This window comes from Struthio camelus, chromosome 3 (assembly GCF_040807025.1).
Source record: "Struthio camelus isolate bStrCam1 chromosome 3, bStrCam1.hap1, whole genome shotgun sequence".
NCBI classification, from domain to species: domain Eukaryota; kingdom Metazoa; phylum Chordata; class Aves; order Struthioniformes; family Struthionidae; genus Struthio; species Struthio camelus.
Window position 1 is genome coordinate 118,234,688 of NC_090944.1, and position 21,054 is coordinate 118,255,741.

Here is a 21,054-nt window from a genome sequence, read left to right on the forward strand (position 1 = left end):
CAGTAACTTCCTCTGTGTTGCCTACAAGAGCAGCAGGCAAACATACCACAGGAAAGTGGATACCTGCTAATGAGACAGTCATCAAGTACGTGTTCTCTCTCCCTTTGATTACCTCCTTAATTCAGTCAAGATATAGCATGCTTATTTTTGTCTTCCCTACTGAATCAGCATCTTGTGCTACTGGGAGAATTTCCTGCTGCTTGTAGGATATATGCTGAAAGCCAATTCTACAATAGCTGATCAAGACTTAAGGCCAAAATGCTTTTCCAGCCTGTTTGACACTTTCCCATACCCCTTGTAGCTGGTGTCATGGTCTCGTCAGCTCCTGCACGAGCTTTTGAACGCATCTTCCTTCAACTAGTCATTGGCCGATCTTACGACCATAAGGTAACAATGCACTTCCTATGCAATTGCTTCATCTTGAAATACTTCTAGCCTGTGTTTGTCAAATGGATAGGAGAGGAATCTTTAATTTGTCCTTCCTCAAAGGACGTTAGCACAACGTTTTTGAAAAGCAAAGTAGCAGGGAACCTTACAAAAATCAACCGCCAGGATAAAAAGGCTGTTCAGTTTACTCCCAGATGCAACCCACAAAAAACGTATAGTGGTTACTTAGCACAGAAGGTTGAAGTATCTTTTGCCTCTGACAGTCCAGCATTAAATTTGGGACAGCTAGCAAGATCAATGAATTAAGTAAATTCAACTGCAACAAAGGTTTACACAGGCTCTTAAAACTCTCACACACTGATGATTTACCGTTCAGAAGAGTTCCCTAGGTTTCTAAATAGAAAATGCATTCACATTTAGAAGCGATATTTTCTCCTAAAACCCTTCCTTTCTTTGCAAGTTAAATCTAGGGACCGACTTCCATGACCCAGGTCTTAAGGGCAGTGCAGCCTTAAGGGTCTACCCCAAGCTCCCTGAAAGGGGAAAATCAAAATAAGTTATTATGTAATCAATTTGCAGGAAAGCAACTGTTTTAGCATACCTCTTATACAAGTATGAAATGCTGACACTGAGCAGGGAAAAGGAAGTTCTCTTCTCATTGACTCCCACACACGCCAAAGGCTATCAAATGATTTTCCCAATTTGTATTTTTGTTTTAACCAGGCTTAACCTAGGGGGCTAGGAGTGTTACACTCAGCTGTAAGAGCCAGGGGATCAGTGATCAAGTCTCATTTCTGCAAGAAACTTCAAAGCCAAAAGTAAGTGTTCTGGAGGTCTCTGTACCACAGTAATGCCAACATCAGCTTAAATTCCTTTGCAAGTATGGCCTCTACCCTTTCAGCCTTGCTTCCTTTTTGAATTGAGGGTGAATCTGTTTTTTTCTGGGTAAGTGTGTTATGTGATGCTCAGATAGGAGCTTTCTACTGATATGTAAACATATATCAGAAGTGTATCGTATCACATACCAGGAAGAGGCATCTCCCTCCAATACAAACAGGCAAGGCTCCCAGACAGTCTAACACACGTACAAATCTTGAAATGAATTTCCCCTGCCCTCAGTCATAAAGATGCCAAATAATCATACACCAGCTTCAGTAAATTCTGCCTGAACAATCAGCATTTCTTCCCCACCTGTCCCCTGCTAAAGTGGTTCCTAGGATGCCATTTCCAAGCATTGCTATTAGTAGGACACATGGTCCTGATCTCCCATCCTCTAGCCCATCTCCAGTCCCCACACAAGGGCTCCCAAACAGAAGAGGAATGGGCCCACACAAAGCAGGGACCGGATTCAGCCTGTGCCTGCAACCAATATGCCCACACCAAACTCCATGCACATATAATCTCATGTTAGTTTGTGCCATCATCCCCAAATTCATCATGTCAGACAGCAAAACCAGGCAAGTTTTATCCTTATGTTCACTACTGATTATTTCAGTATTGCAAACACAAAGGCTGAAGCATTTCTACATTTAGCAGCAAGCACTCCAGTGCAAGGCAGCCCAATCTCCATATTACTGCATGCAGTAGCAGCACTGCTGAGCCTCACCTAGGCAAATGAATCTGATTCCCTACTGCCAGATATTTATCCTGGACTGCAAAGGCTATTATTTGACTTAAATAAAAGGCAAGAACTTACATGGCTGAAAATGTGATTCTGATCCATAGCACCATGTGCTGGTTGAGGTTAACCCACAGAGGATGCCATGAGTCACATCAGCATGGCAGGCCCTTCCTCCCCTCAGAGACATTTGCATCAGGCCTTTTAGCATAGGAATAAGAGACCAGTAACAAAAGGGAAGACACATTCTGAATTCAGTCTTTCTTCCCCTCACACTTACAGCAGCCATAGTCCATGTAACCAGCTTGCAAGCTCATGTGCTCCTCTTGTCAAACAGCTGATTTCCCTGGTGGAGCTTAGACATTACTATACTGATCTTACAATCACTAACATGTAACACAGGCTGGTAGGACCTTGGTAGGATCTTGACAGCCCTCCACCTCACTGCTGGTTTTGTGACAGTCCTCAATTTCTCTAGCTCAGAGGTGCCAGTAACAAACAGCTTTTCTAACCTCCTGCTCTGCTAACAAATGGCACTCAGGTGCAGTTGTTTGCACCTGGAACTCATGGAAAACAGCTGAAAAAGGAGGGCCCAAATGCAATAAAAGGGGGGAAGGAGACCATATATGATAAGGGACCTCCTTCCCCCTGGAGGACAAAGACATCCCCCCTCCCCCCAACCAGCAAATCATGTTTTTTCTGTTAAGCTGCTCTTTCCTTAATGCTAGGAGCAGTCAGAATTTAAGTGGTTTTTGCTGCCTGTCAAGGATGCTTTTGCTGTCAAGGATGTCACAGTAAAAAGACCAATACTGATCATAAAAAAGAAAAAAAAATCAATTGCAGTAGAAAAATAATTTAATAAAGGGATAAGTTTCAAGAAAATATCTGTATAGTAACAACATTTTAAGTAAAATGTCCACAAAAATATACACGTCTAATGTGATTATACATAAGTTTTCTGACAGGTCCTGCTTTAAACTTGGTTCAGTCCACCGTTTTGATTCAGGAGAAACCTTCACTGCTATCAGGCTTCCTGGGATATATCAGTTTGCACAACAGAATCATATGAGAAATGTTTTCTAACTCATTTTAGGCTCATACAAATCAATTCTGAGTTGATAACAGTCCAGAGCATATCAGGTTATACCATATCATTAAAAAAAAAAAAAATTAAACGCAAACAAACAAGCAAAGCAAAAGAGGTCAGCCACTTAAGGGACACTATCAGCCAGAAAAATCAACCCTACAACACACATCACACTTAACAGTGACACAATCAGAAAAAGAGAGGCATGAAGGAAAGATGTGCAAAAGAGAGGGAAAGAAACCAGCACAGGTAGAAACTGTGGAACTGCTACAGCAGTGGGCTATAGGGAACCCAGGTGAAGCACACAAGAGACTTCACATATTCCTAGAAACCAGACAGTTTTGAAACACAGAAGATAAGCTAATTGCAGGGAGATGGAAATGAAGCAGTGGAAAAAAGTTTATTTCTTATTTTTCCAAATTGCTATTGAGCTGCAGAAATACCTGGTCTACCTCAAAAAGCCCTCACCAACAGTACTAAGCTCCAAGTTTGATGCACTTCCAGGAGAGAAAATTATGGTTACAGAAATTAAGGGATGTAAGAGTACAGTAGAAAATAAGGAAAACACATTCCACCAGCAGAGGACAGAAAGGAAACACGGAAGAGGAGATGTCAAACAAGGGATATCAGTTTTGTCAAAGAGAAACACACACCGAAAAAAATAAACAAGAAGAAAAAAACCTAAAACCCATCCCACAGAAAGCAAATGGAAAACTGCTAAAGAAATAAAAGGACACACATTTTCCAAAAGGTTTTTTGTTTTTATAATCAAATTTTTTTTACATAGACAACTGAAACACACCAACATTTTGTGCGAAAAATATTCTTAAATTAACTTTGCTCGCTCTTGATTTTTGTACATTCTGATATACATATGTAACAAGGTTTATGGCACTGTAACCAGGATCAAAATCATAAAAAGGAACAAAATAATTGCTTTCATTTATCCTTTCTGAACCAAGCTGGCTGCCGTTGCACTATTAGACTTCAAAAATTATTATCTTATTATTAGTGAGCAGCCAAGTCTAACTGGTTTGAACACTCAAAACAAATCCCAAATTATTATTGCACAAGAAGCCAGTGAAGGCATATGGCATAGAATGATCAAAGTCCCTTACTGTTAAAACCTTACACCCCAAAATAGAAAAATAGAACTAGAACATGAAACACGCCAAATAAACTTTATTTTCTTCTTTAGTTTGACTCAGGAATATGAAAAGTGCCTTGCAGACTTTTTAAGCTGCTCTGATCTCCTTTGCATCAGTGAGCATTTTTCTAAGTTACCTCTAGCAAAGCCTTTGCAGAATGAAGGCCCTTATGTTTCAGGGAGTTTTTTCTGCTTTGTTTTGGCTGTTTGTGTTTTGTCTTCAACTCAGATTTCTTCAGTCTATGAACCTGCACAGACTACTTAGACATAAACTCTATAAGTAGCTGGAGAGGGGGAAAAAAGCCCAATATTTCTTCTTCTTGTATTGATTTTAAAAAGTACTCCTTTTGTTTCCAAAGCCTCCCTGCTTTATCATTTCCTGGGAAGGAAATCACAACAGCATTCCAAACACTGTGAAGTTCTTGGATCTCTTTTAAAAACCTTTCCTTACAAAAAAAGGTTTTTATTCACAAAAGTTTTGCCACAACCCCTCCCCCCCCCAAAACCTAAAAAGAAAAACCCACACCCCCCCCCCCATCACTGCCCTAAATCAGGTGAAGAATACGTTAATCCCTTCATTAACCACCTCCTTGTAGCTTCACCGTCACACTACAGTTTCTACGCCAATCAACTTTGGTGTGAGAATTCGTGGTGTAACACCATTATTTAGATCTTCTTCGAACTCCAGTAACTGCCCCATAAAGTTAAGATTAGGAGAAATGATTGGTCGTTTGCCTTTTACAAATTTATAGGCATCCGTCATGGTCATGCGCGTGTGCTTCATTAAGTATGCTATAACTATGGTGGCAGATCGGGATACACCAGCCTGACAGTGAATTAGAAGACCTTTTCCACACTGGTGAGCTTCCTCTGGAAAGGAGAAAGAAAGAAGAAAGTAACATTTTTGCCAGTTTGGAAATTAGAAAATCCTCAACGCAGTTAAGAGTAACAGAAAAAAAATTAAGACAGTGAAAAATCCCTTGTATCTATTTTTCTTTTTTTTTTTTTTTTTTTTTTTAAATAAGCACAGTAGCCTCTCCTCCCCTTCCACTCCAATTGATCTTCCCTCAGGATTTTAGAGTTACTCAGTGTGAAACACACAGGACAGTCTAACACTGAAGATCTTCACATTTGCCTACGTCTCTTTATCAGACTGCTGCCTTGCTTGCGTGCACTGCCAGGGAGTATTTATTTAGGAGGTCAAAGCCCATGACAAAGCAGCAGGCAGCTTGGACTCTGTTTCAGCAGGCAGCTTGGACTCTGTTTCCACCTCTGTCACAACATAACTGTGTTACCTTGGCATCTTAACTTCCTCATCTTTGAAAGAGAGCCATCACCTTTCCAAAGGCAGGTATTTTCGGATTGAATTAGTAACAAAAATATACTTATTTCAAAATTTTATTATTTGATGTTTTTACTAAGTCATTCTTGAAATGAGCTTCCACTGGGGCACTCCTCTACAGCATCTCTGCAAAAGAAGCAGTTTTTCCTTTGTATATCTTAGCAAGACTCCAGCAATGCTGGGAAGAGACTTAAATAACTCCTCACTTCTTGCTGTATATCAAGTTCTGTGTCTTTCTACTTGTTCTCAGCCCCTCAGCCCAACTTTTTTTCATCTTCAGCAGCGTGAAAAGGGTATTTGCCATTACTCTCCCCAACTGATTTGGGCAGAGCATCCAACACAGCTGAACGCTGCCTCTTCAGAAGTTCTCAGCAGGACTGGTGAGGAAGGGGCAGGAGAGGCACAACGCAACCATGCACACATACACGCACACACTCTCCCCCCCCCCCCACCACCAATAGATGCATTACCTACACAGAGTGATACAACATAGGTCAAATTTAGGGAGGACACAGCTCCTGGAAGAGCATGCAGATTGGACATGAGAAATAGAGATAGTCACTACCATGCTATCTTCATCTCCCACACTTTGTTTTTAAAATGGGAGATAACATTTTTAGGATGCAAAACTCTGATAGATTTCTTTTGTTCTACTCTGCAAGATAAGCATTAATTTAGTCTGCAAGATTTTGTGTGAAATCCAGCCAGACCAAAAGTAAGGTGCATCTTTTCTGGGTGCAGTGATGTTTCAGTCAGCTGAGGGTAGCCAAAAAGAAAGTAGTTTAACCTGTGTTACGAAAGCATAAATGAATCCCCCTTTCCTCCAGATATTTTTGCCAGTTAGCATTTAAGAAAGCTGAAGCTCTGTAACTGCCTTTTTTTCCTTGACCCACCTTCTCAGAGAGTTTTTGATTTTACATCCTATGGCTTTAGTCTGATCTAAACCTGGGTTTGGTTGTGCTGGGTTTTTTTTATTTTCTTTTAATTTTTATATATTTAAATAGAGGTAGGCTGATGATCAACTATTTAAACACTTCTACACCTCCTCAAATACAATTTGAAGCTTATACTAAAGAACAGAAGGCTTCGACTAGTTACTTTCCCAGATGGCTAAATTTGCTGGGGAGGGGGAAACCATGGAGAAACATTCATTTATTAAAAACAAAGACAGACCCTCAAGCTGCAATTATTAAAAGGAAAGTAAGACAGCTTTGGGACACTTTCTAAGCCCTTTCAGAGCAAGGCTGGTTTCCTCTGCCCTTGGCTAGATCGCAAGCCTCACACTATCTTTGCATGGTTTCAAGAGCTCTGATCCCCTAGGATCCTATGCATGCCGGACGTGGAAATTTCCCTCTTCTCCCACCCCAAAAAAACATTAATGGAGTTTTGCAATTCCTTTATGTAGCCTTACCCTGCTGCATCCCCCTGTCTTACTGAATTAGAAACCTAAGGTTTTACTGGATTTCCTGACCCAGCTTTTCTTCCCAAGAGATCAAAGCAAGGCTTCCTCTCCCCTGTCCTCAGAGGGCTCTATCCCTTTCCTTTGCCTTCCCCTGCATATAGTAATAATTTAGGGCAACTCCGTCAGTAAGCAAGGGGTCGGGGGCGACAAGGGCATAGCTGCTCTCCTATGATCAATTCCTGAACACTACAAAGCAGGGAAACGAACACCAGGACAGCTTTCTCTCAGAAACCTGGCAACACTACTGTTTTTACCTATTACAAGAATTTTGAACGAATTTTGTGCTTCACTAACTACTCTGAAGGCTGTGTAAGGCCATATTTAGTTTCGCTTGTATTGTCAGAAATGCTGCGTGCCTAGTTTCTGCTTACTTTCACTCTGTGGCATCTCCTGTTTAAGTAGCTTAGGGGTATGATTTTATCCATTGATACTGATGCCTAACTCCAGCCCTCCACATTCAGGAACCCCCACAAAACTGAGATTTTTCTCTCTTCTTCCTAATTGCTTTGCGTTTCTTAGGTTTCATAGTAACTTCTAGTCAAATTCTCTTAGTTACTATCTCTAATGAAGACTGAGTCTCTCCTAACTTAATTTCAAGAGAAAACTGATGAACTTTCAGAAGTCTTATGATAAAATAAATGGAGGTGGCAACTTTGGAGCGTATGTGCAGGTGAGCGGGCAGTGATGGAAACGATTGTGTTAATAGGCTGCATGCTTCACGAGAGACTTTACCACAGAAACGCAGCTCCATCTGAAATCAGGGGTACTGATGAAGAACTAATCCAGCAACGTTATCCACGTTACTCCTAACCTTGCTATGACCCACACAACATGCTCCTCACCCAAGTTTCATGGTGTGCTCATCTATTCTACAGACAGGCTGCCTCTTTCAGCAGGGCTGGTAACCTACTACTCCTTCTACGAGGGCATCAGTTAATAGCACTGAAAACTTGAGAGGGCCTCCCCCATTTCCAGGCAAGGATAATTACCAATGAATTCAAAAGCCTCTTCAAAATACTGCCTGAGATTTTGCTTGTTGCTGTCAGTGGCTGGGAGCCGCTTGTAGTTGAATATGCCTTTCTCGTAATGATACAAGGGCAGGTGGGTGGTCACATTGATTACATAGCCTATGTTCAGCCTCTGCATTTTCTCCAAGTCCTGAGCATCATGCTCATTGCCGAGGAAGAGGAAGGGCAGGATGGGGGTGAGCTCCGCGTTCTCGATGTCCGGCGTGGTGGGGATGGACTGAGGTAGCGTGGGGGGCACCGCAGACGCGCCGCCGCCGCCTCCCCCTTCGGGACACTCTTGCAGCTGGAGGGAGTTGTCGCAGAGGTTTTCGTGGTTCTGTTTGAAACTGCTGAGGCCGCCTGGGAAGAGAGACCAAGCAGACAGCGCAGTTAGATACCTCGAGGTAGGCACGGGCTCTCAGCTGGCTGCTCTGGACCTGCCGTCCCTCAGCCGCACACAGAGCGCGCATCGACTCAGCGGCCGTCAGGACAGGACCCGGGCTCTATTGTCCCCACCACCGTTGTCAGTTGTCACGGTGGCTAACGCTGACAACAGAAGCGGTAGCGTGAATCAGCAGCAGGCATTGTCCCGGCGCCGACAAGGCTGGCGGTGCCAGAGAACGCGCTCGCAGGCAAACACATCTCTGTGCAACGTCGGTACGCTGCGGCTGCCTCACCTACAGGTCAGTGGGAGGAGGTGAAAGCAAGAAAGGCATTTATCCGAGGAGGAAAACATTCTCAGAGCCACAAGCACCAAAGCAGAAAAGCAAGTCAGCTGGAATAGGTCTTTTAACTTTACCTGTTCACAGCCATCGCCTATTTATTTGCCAGGCGGCAGGCCTGCAGGGCACCTACGGAGCATAATACTTCTGACAAGCGAAGGTCAGAGCGGGCAGGGTGTAGTTCACTCAGACTTCACTCTGGAGAACAGTGCACGTCTGTGCAGTTGAACAAAGAGCACCACTCCTCATAACATAATAGCGACTGAGGTGCTTGCTTAACACGCAGCAAACAGCTCTCCTTTTTCTGCCCCAGCTGCCTGAAAATACCTAGCAAGAGTTATTTTTAGGGCATTAATATGGATTGGGAAACGGATCTGAGGGGGAAGGGAGAAAAAAAATTTTTGGCTCAGCGTTTTCCCTGGCTCTGTTGTAAGTTACGTTGTTGGGTCTTCTTCTTTAAAGCAGCATTTTCCCATTTTTCAGGAGGGTGGCTCCACAGAACCAGAAAGAAAAGCAGACGTTCTTTCTACACCTCATTCAGCGATTACATCAGCCCCAGGCTCCCCACCTGCCTGGTTTCCATAGCGATTATACAAAGCATACAATGACATCAGCTGGCATGACATCAGCTCTTTGAGTGCAAACAATACAAGAAGAACTACTTTGTTTAAGGCCTTTGGTACAACTGCGTTCCTAGGAGCCAATGATGTAATGCTAACAGGTGGCTTGGGTTTGCCTTTGCTTCCTTCAAAAGAAAAAGGCAGAAAGAGAAGAAATGCAATGATGCCCTCCTGCCTGCGTGTAAAAGTATGTTTGTGTTTTACTAGGACGGATACTTGAAGTAATGCACCACATTGAGACAGTTCAAGTGTTCAGAATCAATTGCGCTTAGTTAAATGTGAGACAAAAAAATCCAGAAAGAGTGGAAGGGGAAGGGGGAAGAACTACACTGAATTTACTAGAAGGAGCTACACTAAATAAATGCTGAATGTCACCATCCTGCTAAATAGCTTTTTTTAAAAAAAAAAAAGCTGTTATCTTTGTCATGTTTTTTTCACAATGATCTAGCAGAGGAAGATTTTAAAACAGAGATCAAAACATGTTGTCACATAGGCTTTGGACCAGACAGAAAGGACTTCAGTGTTCAAGTCTCAGGCACTGCAAGAGCAAAAGCCTAAGTGCCTGGCCTGCAGGATGGAACCCACCCAGGGCCATCTCGACACCCTACACAGTACACGCTGGGCACAAGACACTCCGACCGCGTCACAACCGGTCAGGGGCTTTGAGAAGGCAGATGCTTAACTAAAGCCCGCAAACACACAGACTATCTATACACCCAGAATCAGCCAATAGGATTCAAGTCCTCATCTTTCAGACAGCATTAAAATCACCAGCTACCACTGCGGGGTGGATGTGCATGCCAGGAGATGGGACACAAGAGCAGCAGCTAAGCACACAGGCACTCAGCCTCTCTGGAACAGAGCGCTTCCAGGTGCGCACAGGGATGCATATATTACAGAACTACAGAATCGTCACAGACAGTGTAGCACCTATGGAGCTTTAGTACTTTCAGGAAAAGTCAAACAGGGACTGCCATTTTAGCCCTAAGTCCTGACCTCCTCTTAATACCTTTTTTTTTTTTTTTTTTTTTTTTTTTTTTGAAGTCTAGACTTCTGCCCTTCACATGCTGTTAGCTCACTTTTTCAAAAGTCCAAGAATTACTCATAACAAGCAGAATATTCCCCCTGCCTCAAAGCCGTGCTTATCTTCAGCTGGTTCTGCAGTTTACAGGACAAGGAGCAAAACCTCTACCTTAGAGATCTCTACTCACAAAGTTAATAAAACAGAGAGCAAAAGGAAGGACAAAAAAATCTGAGCTTGTCTGACAATTACGTCACCTGACCTTGACAGGATCTTCTCAGGCAGCTCAAGGGAACAAATGTGACCATGGTCCCCAAGCTGAACATCTCTGAAGTCTCATTCAAATCAACAGCCCCAGCCTTAAGTTTGGGCTAAAGGCTAAACCCTAATCCACATTCTAGTCTCCTCAGTCCCAATCCAACATTTATTCTGCTTTTGAACAGGCAAGCAATTCCCCTCAAGCATTCCCCGTAAATATTTCTGTTTAAACAATAACCAGGGCATGTTAGGATTCCCAAGAATACCCCTGAAGAATAAGCATCTTGGGCATAGTGACTCCAGCCTCAATGCTTGTTCTTCACTGCTTCCCCAGTCCTCCGGCCAAAAGCAGAGATAGGATCCTATTGCTTCATCCCTCAGGTACCGATATATTTATGGTGCAGCAGATACCATCCTGCTTCTGCAGCAGCCTTGTAAGATAAGGCAGAGCTGGAAGGTCTGGAGAAAGCTCTTTCCTCATTACCCAAGCATCTTTCTTCTGGAGCCTCCCCCCACCCTGTTGGCTAGAGGACACTTTTGCTCCTATTGCCAATTCTTCCTCAGTACTGCGTGTGAACTTGGATCCGGCAGGTAAAAACAGGGAGGAGAGGACAAGAGATCTTTGTATCATGCAGAATTCCTCTATCACCACACCCAGAGGAGAGCAAGAGGAGGTGCCAGGCAACCCTCACCACTCCAGCAGGGTTGCCAGGCCAAAGGAGGGGAAGGGGATCCTAAATACAGCATATGGAAGATGCCTGAACACCAGTACTGTGTAGCAGCTAAAAAAAAAAAAAACCATACAATGGCCTCATCAATTTCTTTCCTGACATTTGTCAGTAAAAAGGTCATCTGTTCCTAATGTCAGTCCAAGCGATTCTCAGAGCACACATTCCTGAAACTATGCAGTACTGGGTAAAGGATTAAGCTGAACTAGCTCAGACACATGAGCAAGGAAGCAGTGGGCAGGAACACAGGTGCCTGGGAAGGATGCAGCAAGATGTGGTCAGGGAGGGAAGATTAATTCTGAAACAGACAGCTAAGCTTAGCTTGGTTCTGTGCTGCAATACTAGTCTTACATGCCTCAAAAAAAAAAAATAATAATAAAGAAAGATCCAGTTACCCCACAAGCATCACTTCATTACTCCACTCGCCCTGCACTTAGCACATAGGATCCTAGTTGAACTATGTGGCACTAATGTAATTTAAATGGAGCTCACGTATGCACAGTGCTCTGGTTTGCCACACATTTAAAATAATACTTCCCCAAAAATGCCCAGGTGAAGCTCTTTATGACCAGTGAGAAAGGGGTACGGAGTCAAAAAGGGATGAACATTCTGCCAAAACAACTATAATACACAGTATTCAGGGGTGTCTGTATTTCTCTGACAGGCAGCTGCTGTTTAATTGTTTTAAGTCTTCATGCAGTGGGGGAAAGGAGGTGGGAAAGAAGAGGCAATATCCAAAGAAAAGGCTGGTACTTCGCTATAGCAAGTCTGGTCTAAGAGTTCATTCATTGAACTCGGCGAGGACAAGAACCTGCTTATATCCCCGCTACTCACAGATGCTCCAGATCACAAGGAAGCCAGAGGTATGGATTTAAAAATACACCAGTTGCAGCCATAACAGAATCTGTTGTGTGATCAAAGATGTTTAAAGCCTCCCGGAGCCTGGGACAAAAAGGAGGCATCGCGGTCAGCAGTGACAGGGAGAGAGCATGGGTGAGAAGCAGAACCTGAAAGAAGCCTCTCACTGATACAAAAGCAAGATGCATTTCAAAAGCAGCTCTTCAGCTGCTATTTGCAATACATACAAAGACCCATCATATAGAGGTAGCCTAAGCTGGCAGGCAATACATCTATCAGAAAAGACCGTTCGCATGCATGACAGTGCAGTTTGAGCTACAGCTGTGAAGCCTAAACTCAGCTGTGTAGTTACCTTCAGTCAGATCGCTCCGATTTCAAGGTGTAACACACTGACAAAAAACAATATGCCAGCAGCTATGTTACTTACTAACGTTCACTTTTATAGCACGTGGCGTTTGTAAGCAGTCTCTTCTAGCTTTAAACATACTCTCTAGCTTTAATTGCTTATGTGTAGTAAAACAACTTCACTCAACCAATTTGATGCTGACACTAAGAACATGCCAAGTGTTTTTGTGCACACTCTGCTCCTAAATGGGTGCCAAGCAGGTTTTCAAAGGGGCTGCACATACCCAAATCCCAATTAAGTCAAAGGGATGCAAGGATATCCTGGGTTTCTGAGCATAGTGGGTATTTTTCCATAAGGACATGGAATCAAGGAAGCAGGATGCTTCTTGACAGACAGCCTGGCCTGCTATCTAGTGAAACACATCAGAAGCCAGAGCACTCCTGTTAGTCACTGATACGAGGAGCCAGAGATTTTTACAATTATCACTACAGAAGCTGCATTACATATTCCACCATGCTATCTTGCCAGAACAGTTAGTAAGCGACAACAGACCTCTGATTGTCTGAGATGTCAAAACTTTTAGGAAGTTTCAAGTCAACACCATATACACTCCAGCTATTCAGACCTGTTTGTTCAAGCTCTTTGCAACCATCTGCCCATAAACATCTTGCTTAATGCTTCTCAAAAACCTCTGCCGAGCAGCGCCAAGGCAGCAGCTGCACACAGATTTCTGAGCTCCAAAGCCACCCAGGAGCTCCAGGCTCGCACCAGTACAGCGAGGCCAGGTGAGCAGCTGCACAGGAGCCAAAGCAGCTCTGGTGTTTGCATAGAAGTTACACCAAACACAGTGTCTGTCATTTGCCATCAGAAAAAGGTTAACAGGATGCAAAACAGACACAAAAGATATGGCAGAAAAAAAGCCAATCAGCTTTTACAAGACACCGTGACCACACAACTGGAACAAGCATCTTAAAAATAAAAAAGTGTGTGTTTTTTTTTTTTTTTAAGGGAAGACAAAAATAAAGAGGCAGAGTATGGCGACACGTGCCCTCCTTTGTCAGGTCTTCTGCGATACCTCTTTCGATCGTTACTGCGGCTCTACAGCAGGGTGACCATATAAACTAGAATGTGGATTCATGGTACGTTTTGGTAGATTTACATTATGTTTCCTACCTGAAAACAGGTACTTACCCCACAGTAAAGGGAGTAGGTTAGTTTTTTGTTTGGCCTCCTTTTAAAAAAAAAAGTCCTCCCTCTTCTCCCCCCACAATAGGGAGAGTGCTTACGTGGAGGCAGTTACAAAATACCCTTACCATCAAGCAATATCTAGCCTGCCTTTGCATTACCTCATTCACACGGCCATATACGCTTTGTTTCGAGAGAGGCAGGTACTGGGTGTTCCTGTTACAACTACAAACAGGGACATTTTTATACATGACAGACTGCAGATGTGGGATCCACATTTAGACAGAACATGTGATCCCTAGAGACAAACAAACCTTTTATATCGCTTTCAGAGCTATTCAGATGGACTTCTGGATCCACTCATCCTTGATTACAATACTACAGAGGCATTTCAAAAAATATAAAGGCAATAGAAAAGTAGAAATCCCACAGCGCTGCGAAGTATCAGCAGAAGATATATTCTGTCTGCAACTTGGACTCTACTCCAGTTGCTGGGCTCTCACGGGGGAGCCCGGGAGCCTTCAGCATCACACGGGCTGCGTTAATAAAAGCGTTAACAGTTAAGGAAGAAGCCCAAGTTTTTGAACGCCCACTCGGCATGCTGCTTCTCAGTACCCTCCCAACAAATCCAGCTCCTACAGCTAAGTTTGACCATGTTTACAGTTGAAGCGATGCAGCTGAAGTAACGAGCTTTTGGGGCACAAGAGGAACAGGAAGGAGAAGATATTTAAACAATCGGTGCGTATCTGTTTAAGATGACGCTTTGAATTTGTGCAAGTACAGCCTGTTCCTTTAAACGCGTGACCTCATTTATTTACATTACCGCAGAAAAGCGCTGCCAGAAGCAACAGCTGATGACAGTCTCATGTATTTTTCCACTAAGGCAACAATTAAACTGCTTCTGTGTTATTAACGAACAGACGATTTTGTGTCAAGTTGATTCAAAGTGCAGGATGCCTCAAGGTTAATAAGCAAGCGCAACTTCGGCGCGTAAAAATAGCGGCGCGCTGCCGGCCAGGTACCGCCGTGCTCCGCGCCACCCCCTCCCACCGCGCAGCGGGGCCCCGGCCCGGCAGGCTCGCTCCGCGGGGAGCTTTCAGCAGCGCCCCGAGGTGCTGCGCCAGCGGGGCACCTCGATGCTGAGCCACCGCGGCGAGACCGCAGGCGCCGGGGGCTGCTCTCGCCACCCCGGGGAGGGCACGCAGCGGACCGCGGTGCCAGCTAGCGTATATGAACTAATTTGAGCCATGCTGTTACGTATCTTACTGGAGCACTGACAGTAAGAACATGCTTATCTTCATGAGTGCTGTACTGGCTTATCTTTGCCCCTTACCGCCGTTCTTCTTCGGCTCAGACTGCTCCACCAGGCAGCTCCACCAGGCAGCGTTGCCTTTCTTCTGCTGACCTTCATAAAACCGGTTTACGGATGGCCAAGGCTGGCTGAGCTTATCTGGACATAATTGTTTTTGTCACCCAGGTCACAGGTACGCTGGGAGCGCTTTCCCAAGCGAGGGGGAACCGGAGCACTGTGGCACCGCGGCGCTCCGAGGGATGTGATCCCTGCTCCGACACGGGGACACTTTTAGCAGCAAATCCATCATAGCTTCCTTCCTTCCCCCAAGGGAAGCAAGCTGTACAGGGCAAAGCAGAATTTTGCCAGTTTAGGCCAAATCCACCCTCAGGATGCTGTCTGATCCCACAACAGCCATCCAGCTCACATGTCTTCATACCTCTAACCAACAAAGCCATGCCTGCAGAAGCTTATAGCATAGATATGGTCTTAACTCCACTTGAGAGTATTTATGGGAAGTACTGTATTCTTCCTGCAGAGGGATCAGTCACGGTTTTTGGTCTCATATCATCGTCATCTCAGGCTTTTCCTTCCCAGGAGGAGTTCCCAGCTCCTCTCCTTATCTCTTTGTTAAGATGATCGGCACTGAAATCAGTAACTTTGCAACCAAAAGCGTTAAGTCTTACAGTTGAATCACCCTGCAATAAATGGCTACTAGAGAAGTTTCTGCTCTTCCAACTCAACTCTTTGTTTATAAAGATACGAGCAATGCTCACGGAAACTTCCACTCTCGCAAGAGGAACGATCCTCAGAACCCCATGGGTTGGGCATTCAAATAAAATGTTTCTAAATGAGGGCTGATGCATTCTGTGGCTTGCAAGACAGACTCCATTCTGGCTTGCCAGGCACTAGCCTAAGTATTTGATATGGAAACCCAGACAAAGTAGCAGAACTAGGCTGTTAAGACCTGAGCCACAGATCCCTTATTTCAGGGCACTAGCAGCCAATGGTGGAGTTTGCAGCTCTTAACGTGTGTGTGTGGGGGGGGGGGGGGAATCACCCAGAACAGGGGATTTAAAGAGAACAGGAGCCAGACATAGGGCAAATCTTTTCACACTTGGCTGATACAAGATCTATTACGCATGGCTATGACCAAACCAGAGGTCTATCCATTCCATCATCTTGCCTCCAACACCACCAGTAAGCAGATGTCAAGGAAAGAGGAAAAACAGATGGAAAACACCTTGCTCTCTGCATTTCTCCTCCAGCCCACCCTCAGCCTCCCATTACTTCCAGCTTGAGGAGGTATAGTTCTACAAGGTATCAAAAGCACTAGCAAGGGCTGGAGGCACCGGTGGGGTGCCTGGAGGGAGAGAGCAAAAATAATCTTGTAGATGAAGATCTAGCCATTGCATTTCACAACTGTTGCTGACACCATTTCATCCACAACAAAGAGAGCATCCATGGTACGTACTGTGGATCATTCTCTGTTCATCAGTGTCTCTTCAGTGCCTCAGGAAGTTCCCTATACACCATGAACGGCCACTTTCTTTGCTGTGCACCAAGAGCTTCCTTGCCCAAGCAGCGCTTCCCCTCTCTGCAGGAGGCTGTAAAGGACCTTACTTCCCACACCTCTTCCAAAGCAACAGGGCTAACTGAAATATATCAGCTCAGAAGCTGATATACTCGCAAACACAGATCCTCTCCTTACCACAGCTGTTCAAGTGGTCAGTGTCCAGACCACTCATGGCTTGCCCTCACTGCTGTAGGAAGATGAGTGCTGCCTCACGGTTGAAAACAGTGTACTTGGCCCACACAGCAGGAAGCAAGAGATGAGAAGGACAACTCCCCCCTCTGTCAAAGGAAGTGGAGACTGTTCAGACTACACTCGCCTAGACAAAATTACAAGCAACTCCTTTGATTTCAGGGGAATTGTTCTTTTTTTTTTTTTTTTTTAAATACATTGGAGAGAAACTGAAATATGATCAAGCTCGCAACAGGGGAAAACCCATCCTTTTACAGTACAAAGAGAACACAGTGATACTGAGAGTGTTTTACACATTACAATTTCTGCTGTAACAGAAGGGAAAATTCATTACTGCAGCTTCATTCAGTTCCCCAGAGCAGAAAATTATACCTCATTCACCATCCTTTCACAATATAAGTATCCTTTCCTGGATTACATTTACCTAAAGAACCTGCACAGATTTTAGAATAGGGCGGGGGGGGGGGGGGAAGGACGACACACACAAGTGACTGAAAATTTTACTTCCCTTGCTACTAAGTGAAATAGGTCTCGCTTTCTGATCTTGCGAGCATATTTCTCACCTGCTAGAGTATGCCCGCAGCAGGTTCAAACAACCCATTGCAAGGTTTCTTTCCCCTATCACCCACACAGCATTCAGTATCAGCCTGGCCACAAAAGATTAAGCTTTAAACAAACAAAAAAAAAGTAAAAGTAAACATAGTTCACAAAGAACAGCTTCCACCTTGATACACTCAATCTAATCTAGTCTCTCTCTCTAATCAAGCTGTCAACAGCACTTCAAAAAAAGCAAAACTGTGCATTCCACAGAAGTTGCAAGGTCAGTTTTTTTCCATGTGGGAACTATCCAGAGAGGCTGGTTTATATGCAGATTCTGGCCTAAAGGAGTTACAAGCACATCGTTGACATGATTGCTTTGAGGTCCCTTTAAATGTCAAGAGAGTGACATAGGATAAAAAGGGTAAGTTTCCCCTCAGCATTGACACACACATGCATAACATTCGCATGCTATTTCTAAAATCACCTCAGTGCTGCTCGCACCTCTTGCCACAGCATATCATCTCCTACTGGCCTCTTGCAGTCTCTGATCTTGTCTACTCTTATTTAGCACTTTGACACCCGGAACAGTGCAGTGCAGCGCTTTCCTGAAAGACATCACAGGCAGAACTAGGCCCTCTTCCCCCTCCCACAGTAAAGCAGGAGAGGTCACCAAAAGCATCTTCTCTGGACTGCGCCAAGGGACACTAACTCTGCCCAGCTCAACTCCCTGCTCTCATTTCCTCCGCAGAGGCTTCTCTGTGCTGCCTGTTCTCCTACCATTTTTGCTACCGCCTTCTCAACCATGTTTTCACCCGTTACGGCACCCACATCTGAACACAGGGCTCGGTTCGTTCCAGCACTATCCCACATTGCTTTGGTTTTCGACTTCCAAGGGCCACCAGAGCATACAAATTGGTTCCGATTAGGAACAAACAAAACAGTAGGCTTTTACATGTTGCTGGGGGAATATTTTGAGGTGGTTTTCTTTTGGCCTTAAATTTGGTTTTGCCTCATACCCTAAGTTTTGTGCCCAGGCTGCCTATGCAAGTCTGTTCACGTTCTAACATACACCTCGCTCCCCTGCCTTATTCACAAACTTTTCCAAAAGATGCTCTTCATGCTTCCAGACTACTCGCTAACTCTTCCAGAGGATGCTGTTGATATTTTTGAACTATACTTCTCAAACCAAATTGGAGAACAATGATTGCAGTTTTGTAACTGGAACCCCCCCCCCCCCCCCCATGCTGGGTGAGCACAGAGCCTGTCCGTTTGAGAGAAAAAGAGCATTCACAGGAACAAACTACGTAACAGCATCCTTCAAAGCACTGAGTTATTCTTAGGGAAGTGGTCAGGAAGGTGAAAGAGGAGAAGGAATGTTCTTACTTTCGGTCAAAGAATTAAGCTATACATAATACGTAACTGGGAGCAAGAAAAGAAATTCCATGTCCCAAACACACTACTGTGTGATTTTACAATAACAGATGACGATTGCACTTACACTCCCTGGAGAGCAAGCATTTAAAGCAGAAACTGAAAATTACACATTACAACTTCTCATAGCAGAAGTATGCTTTCCCATGGGGATTTAAGCTAACATGAAGTCCAATTAAATAATCGCTTGAAATGTCAGTGTAAACCCTGAAGGAACACATACTTCTGCTCTGAAATGCTCCCACTAGAAATCAGATTAACAAAAAGGTCATCAAGAACTGTTAAAGCTATGTATAAAGCAGAGAGAGGAAGCGTGGGGGAGGGGGAAAGGAAGAGAAACTATTTTAACGCAATAAAGATACCACAAAAGACAAAGATACCACACTGACAAAGAGCTACAAGTCTGCTTTCAGACAGAGGCATAGGGCGGACCTGACCAGATTTGCCCAAATGCTAGTGTTCAATTATTATTTTTTTAAACCTATTATCAATTCTCTCCTTTGATTATCCATCACTGTTTGCACCCATGAAGCAACTTGCCCATTTGCCCTTCAGAGCATCTTCACCTGGAGACACCCAGCAGCTGGTGCGATCATGCACCGGCATGCAAGAGCATGAAGGCAGTGCAGAGGGCACTGGCTCAGCACATTTGAAGAGGGGTCCAGGGGCCATTTCAGAATTCTGCAGTTTCGGATGCGTATGAGTGGACACTTCTGCTTAATTTGCAAGTTTTAGAGAACACTGACATTTTCATGGTTCAGCCATTTATTTATTCACTTTCCCCCGTCAAGGACAATCTCTTCAAGATGGTTTCATTTTAACGACAGAGCAGTCTAATTTGTTTCTTCTGGGAATGAATACAGGCTCTTTTCCTGTCCACTGCTGCTCCTCTGCATGAAGGGGACCAGCAACATATGGCATTGATGCAAAAAGGAAACAGGGTGCTGCTATACCACACTGGCATTAGTGTGAATTCCATTCATGCCTACTGGATGAACCCTTGCCTAAAATGAAGGGTTTCTATCCTTTTGGCTAGAAGGTAATAATACCTGAATCTCATTTATCACTTTCCAGCAAAATATCTCAAAGCATAGGGGTAGGGGAATACTCCCAAAATAAAGGAAGCCTTCTTGGTATAATCTAATGCCACTTTTCATGGTCAAAAATAAAAGCAGCAAATCACTGGTACTAGCCAAGCACAAGCCATCCCCCACCCCACCACGTAAAAAACAGGGCCAGCCATCACTGCCACTTGAATCACGGTATACTTCCAAGTTGTTGACAGACATGTGCTGAGGACCTCATGTCCATGCAAATCGCTCCTCCTTCCCAGCCTTCAGGAGAAATACTGTGCTCACTTCATAGGGCGTGCACGCAAGGAGAATCCATTGGAGGAAACCCAAGTCAACGAAGGGATATGTATTTACTATAGAGGCGGCAGTTCAGGAGGCACCTATTTCTCTGTGGTGGGAACAAGCTCCTGACTCCCATTTCAGCCTCACCTCACGCAGAAGTGTCCCCTGTGCAGGTAGGAGGCCGGAGCCGGGAAGTGGGACTGGATTGCTGGAGGGTGTTTTCAGACAGCAGCACAGCCTGCATGCAAGGACCCTCGCCTGGAAAGCTTCAGTATCTGATGGGAATCTATTAATGGGTAGCCTGTTTTCAAGCTGGCTCACTGTAGTTTGTCTGTGCAGCAGGAGTACTCCCTGCCGCTCTGGCAGGCCGCCTTGCCTGGAGGGGAGGCAGCCTGCAGCTCCCTATCCGCAGGGCCCCACCACCGCCTGGGTCAGGTCACAGCATCGGGCTGGCCAGCAGTAGTCCCACCATGTGACTCCACAGCAGTGCCACTCCACCAGGGCCAACGCTTGCCTTCGCTGCCTGCCCCAAAGCCAGCCCAGAACGAGACCACAGGCGAGATGCTTGAAGCCACAGCACAGCGGCATACCCAGGGCTGCAAGTTTCCCACCTCGGACTTTTGCCAAGGATTCCTAGATAGAACAAGTAGCAAGCCCTGAGCCAAGCAGTCGAGCTGCCTGAATCACACACGCGCCTGCAGCTGGCGCAACGGCAACAGCTGCACACACAAAGGTGCATTTTGCCATGCTTGTCACCAGGAAGCTCACAGAGACCATGGCTGCAAACCAGTTTCTTCTGACATCTCCTCTGTGCATCCTCACCTCCCACGCTGCACCTCTTCTTCATAGGGAAGGTATGAAAAAGAAGGGAAGATGATCCTAAT

The 21,054-nt window shown here is 44.7% G+C and overlaps 1 protein-coding gene across 1 annotated transcript in view; it reads right to left on the bottom strand.

The window, feature by feature from the left end:
• Positions 1–3,064: 3,064 nt before the first annotated feature.
• DUSP10 (dual specificity phosphatase 10) overlaps positions 3,065–21,054 on the bottom strand; it is a 29,135-nt gene continuing 11,145 nt past the window's right edge. Inside the window, exons 3-4 of the mRNA XM_068939905.1 lie at positions 8,033–8,410; positions 3,065–5,109 (exon numbers count right to left, since the gene is read on the bottom strand). Coding sequence (XP_068796006.1) covers positions 4,844–5,109; positions 8,033–8,410 — 644 coding nt within the window. The 3' untranslated portion in view covers positions 3,065–4,843. The remainder of the gene's footprint in view (positions 5,110–8,032; positions 8,411–21,054) is intronic.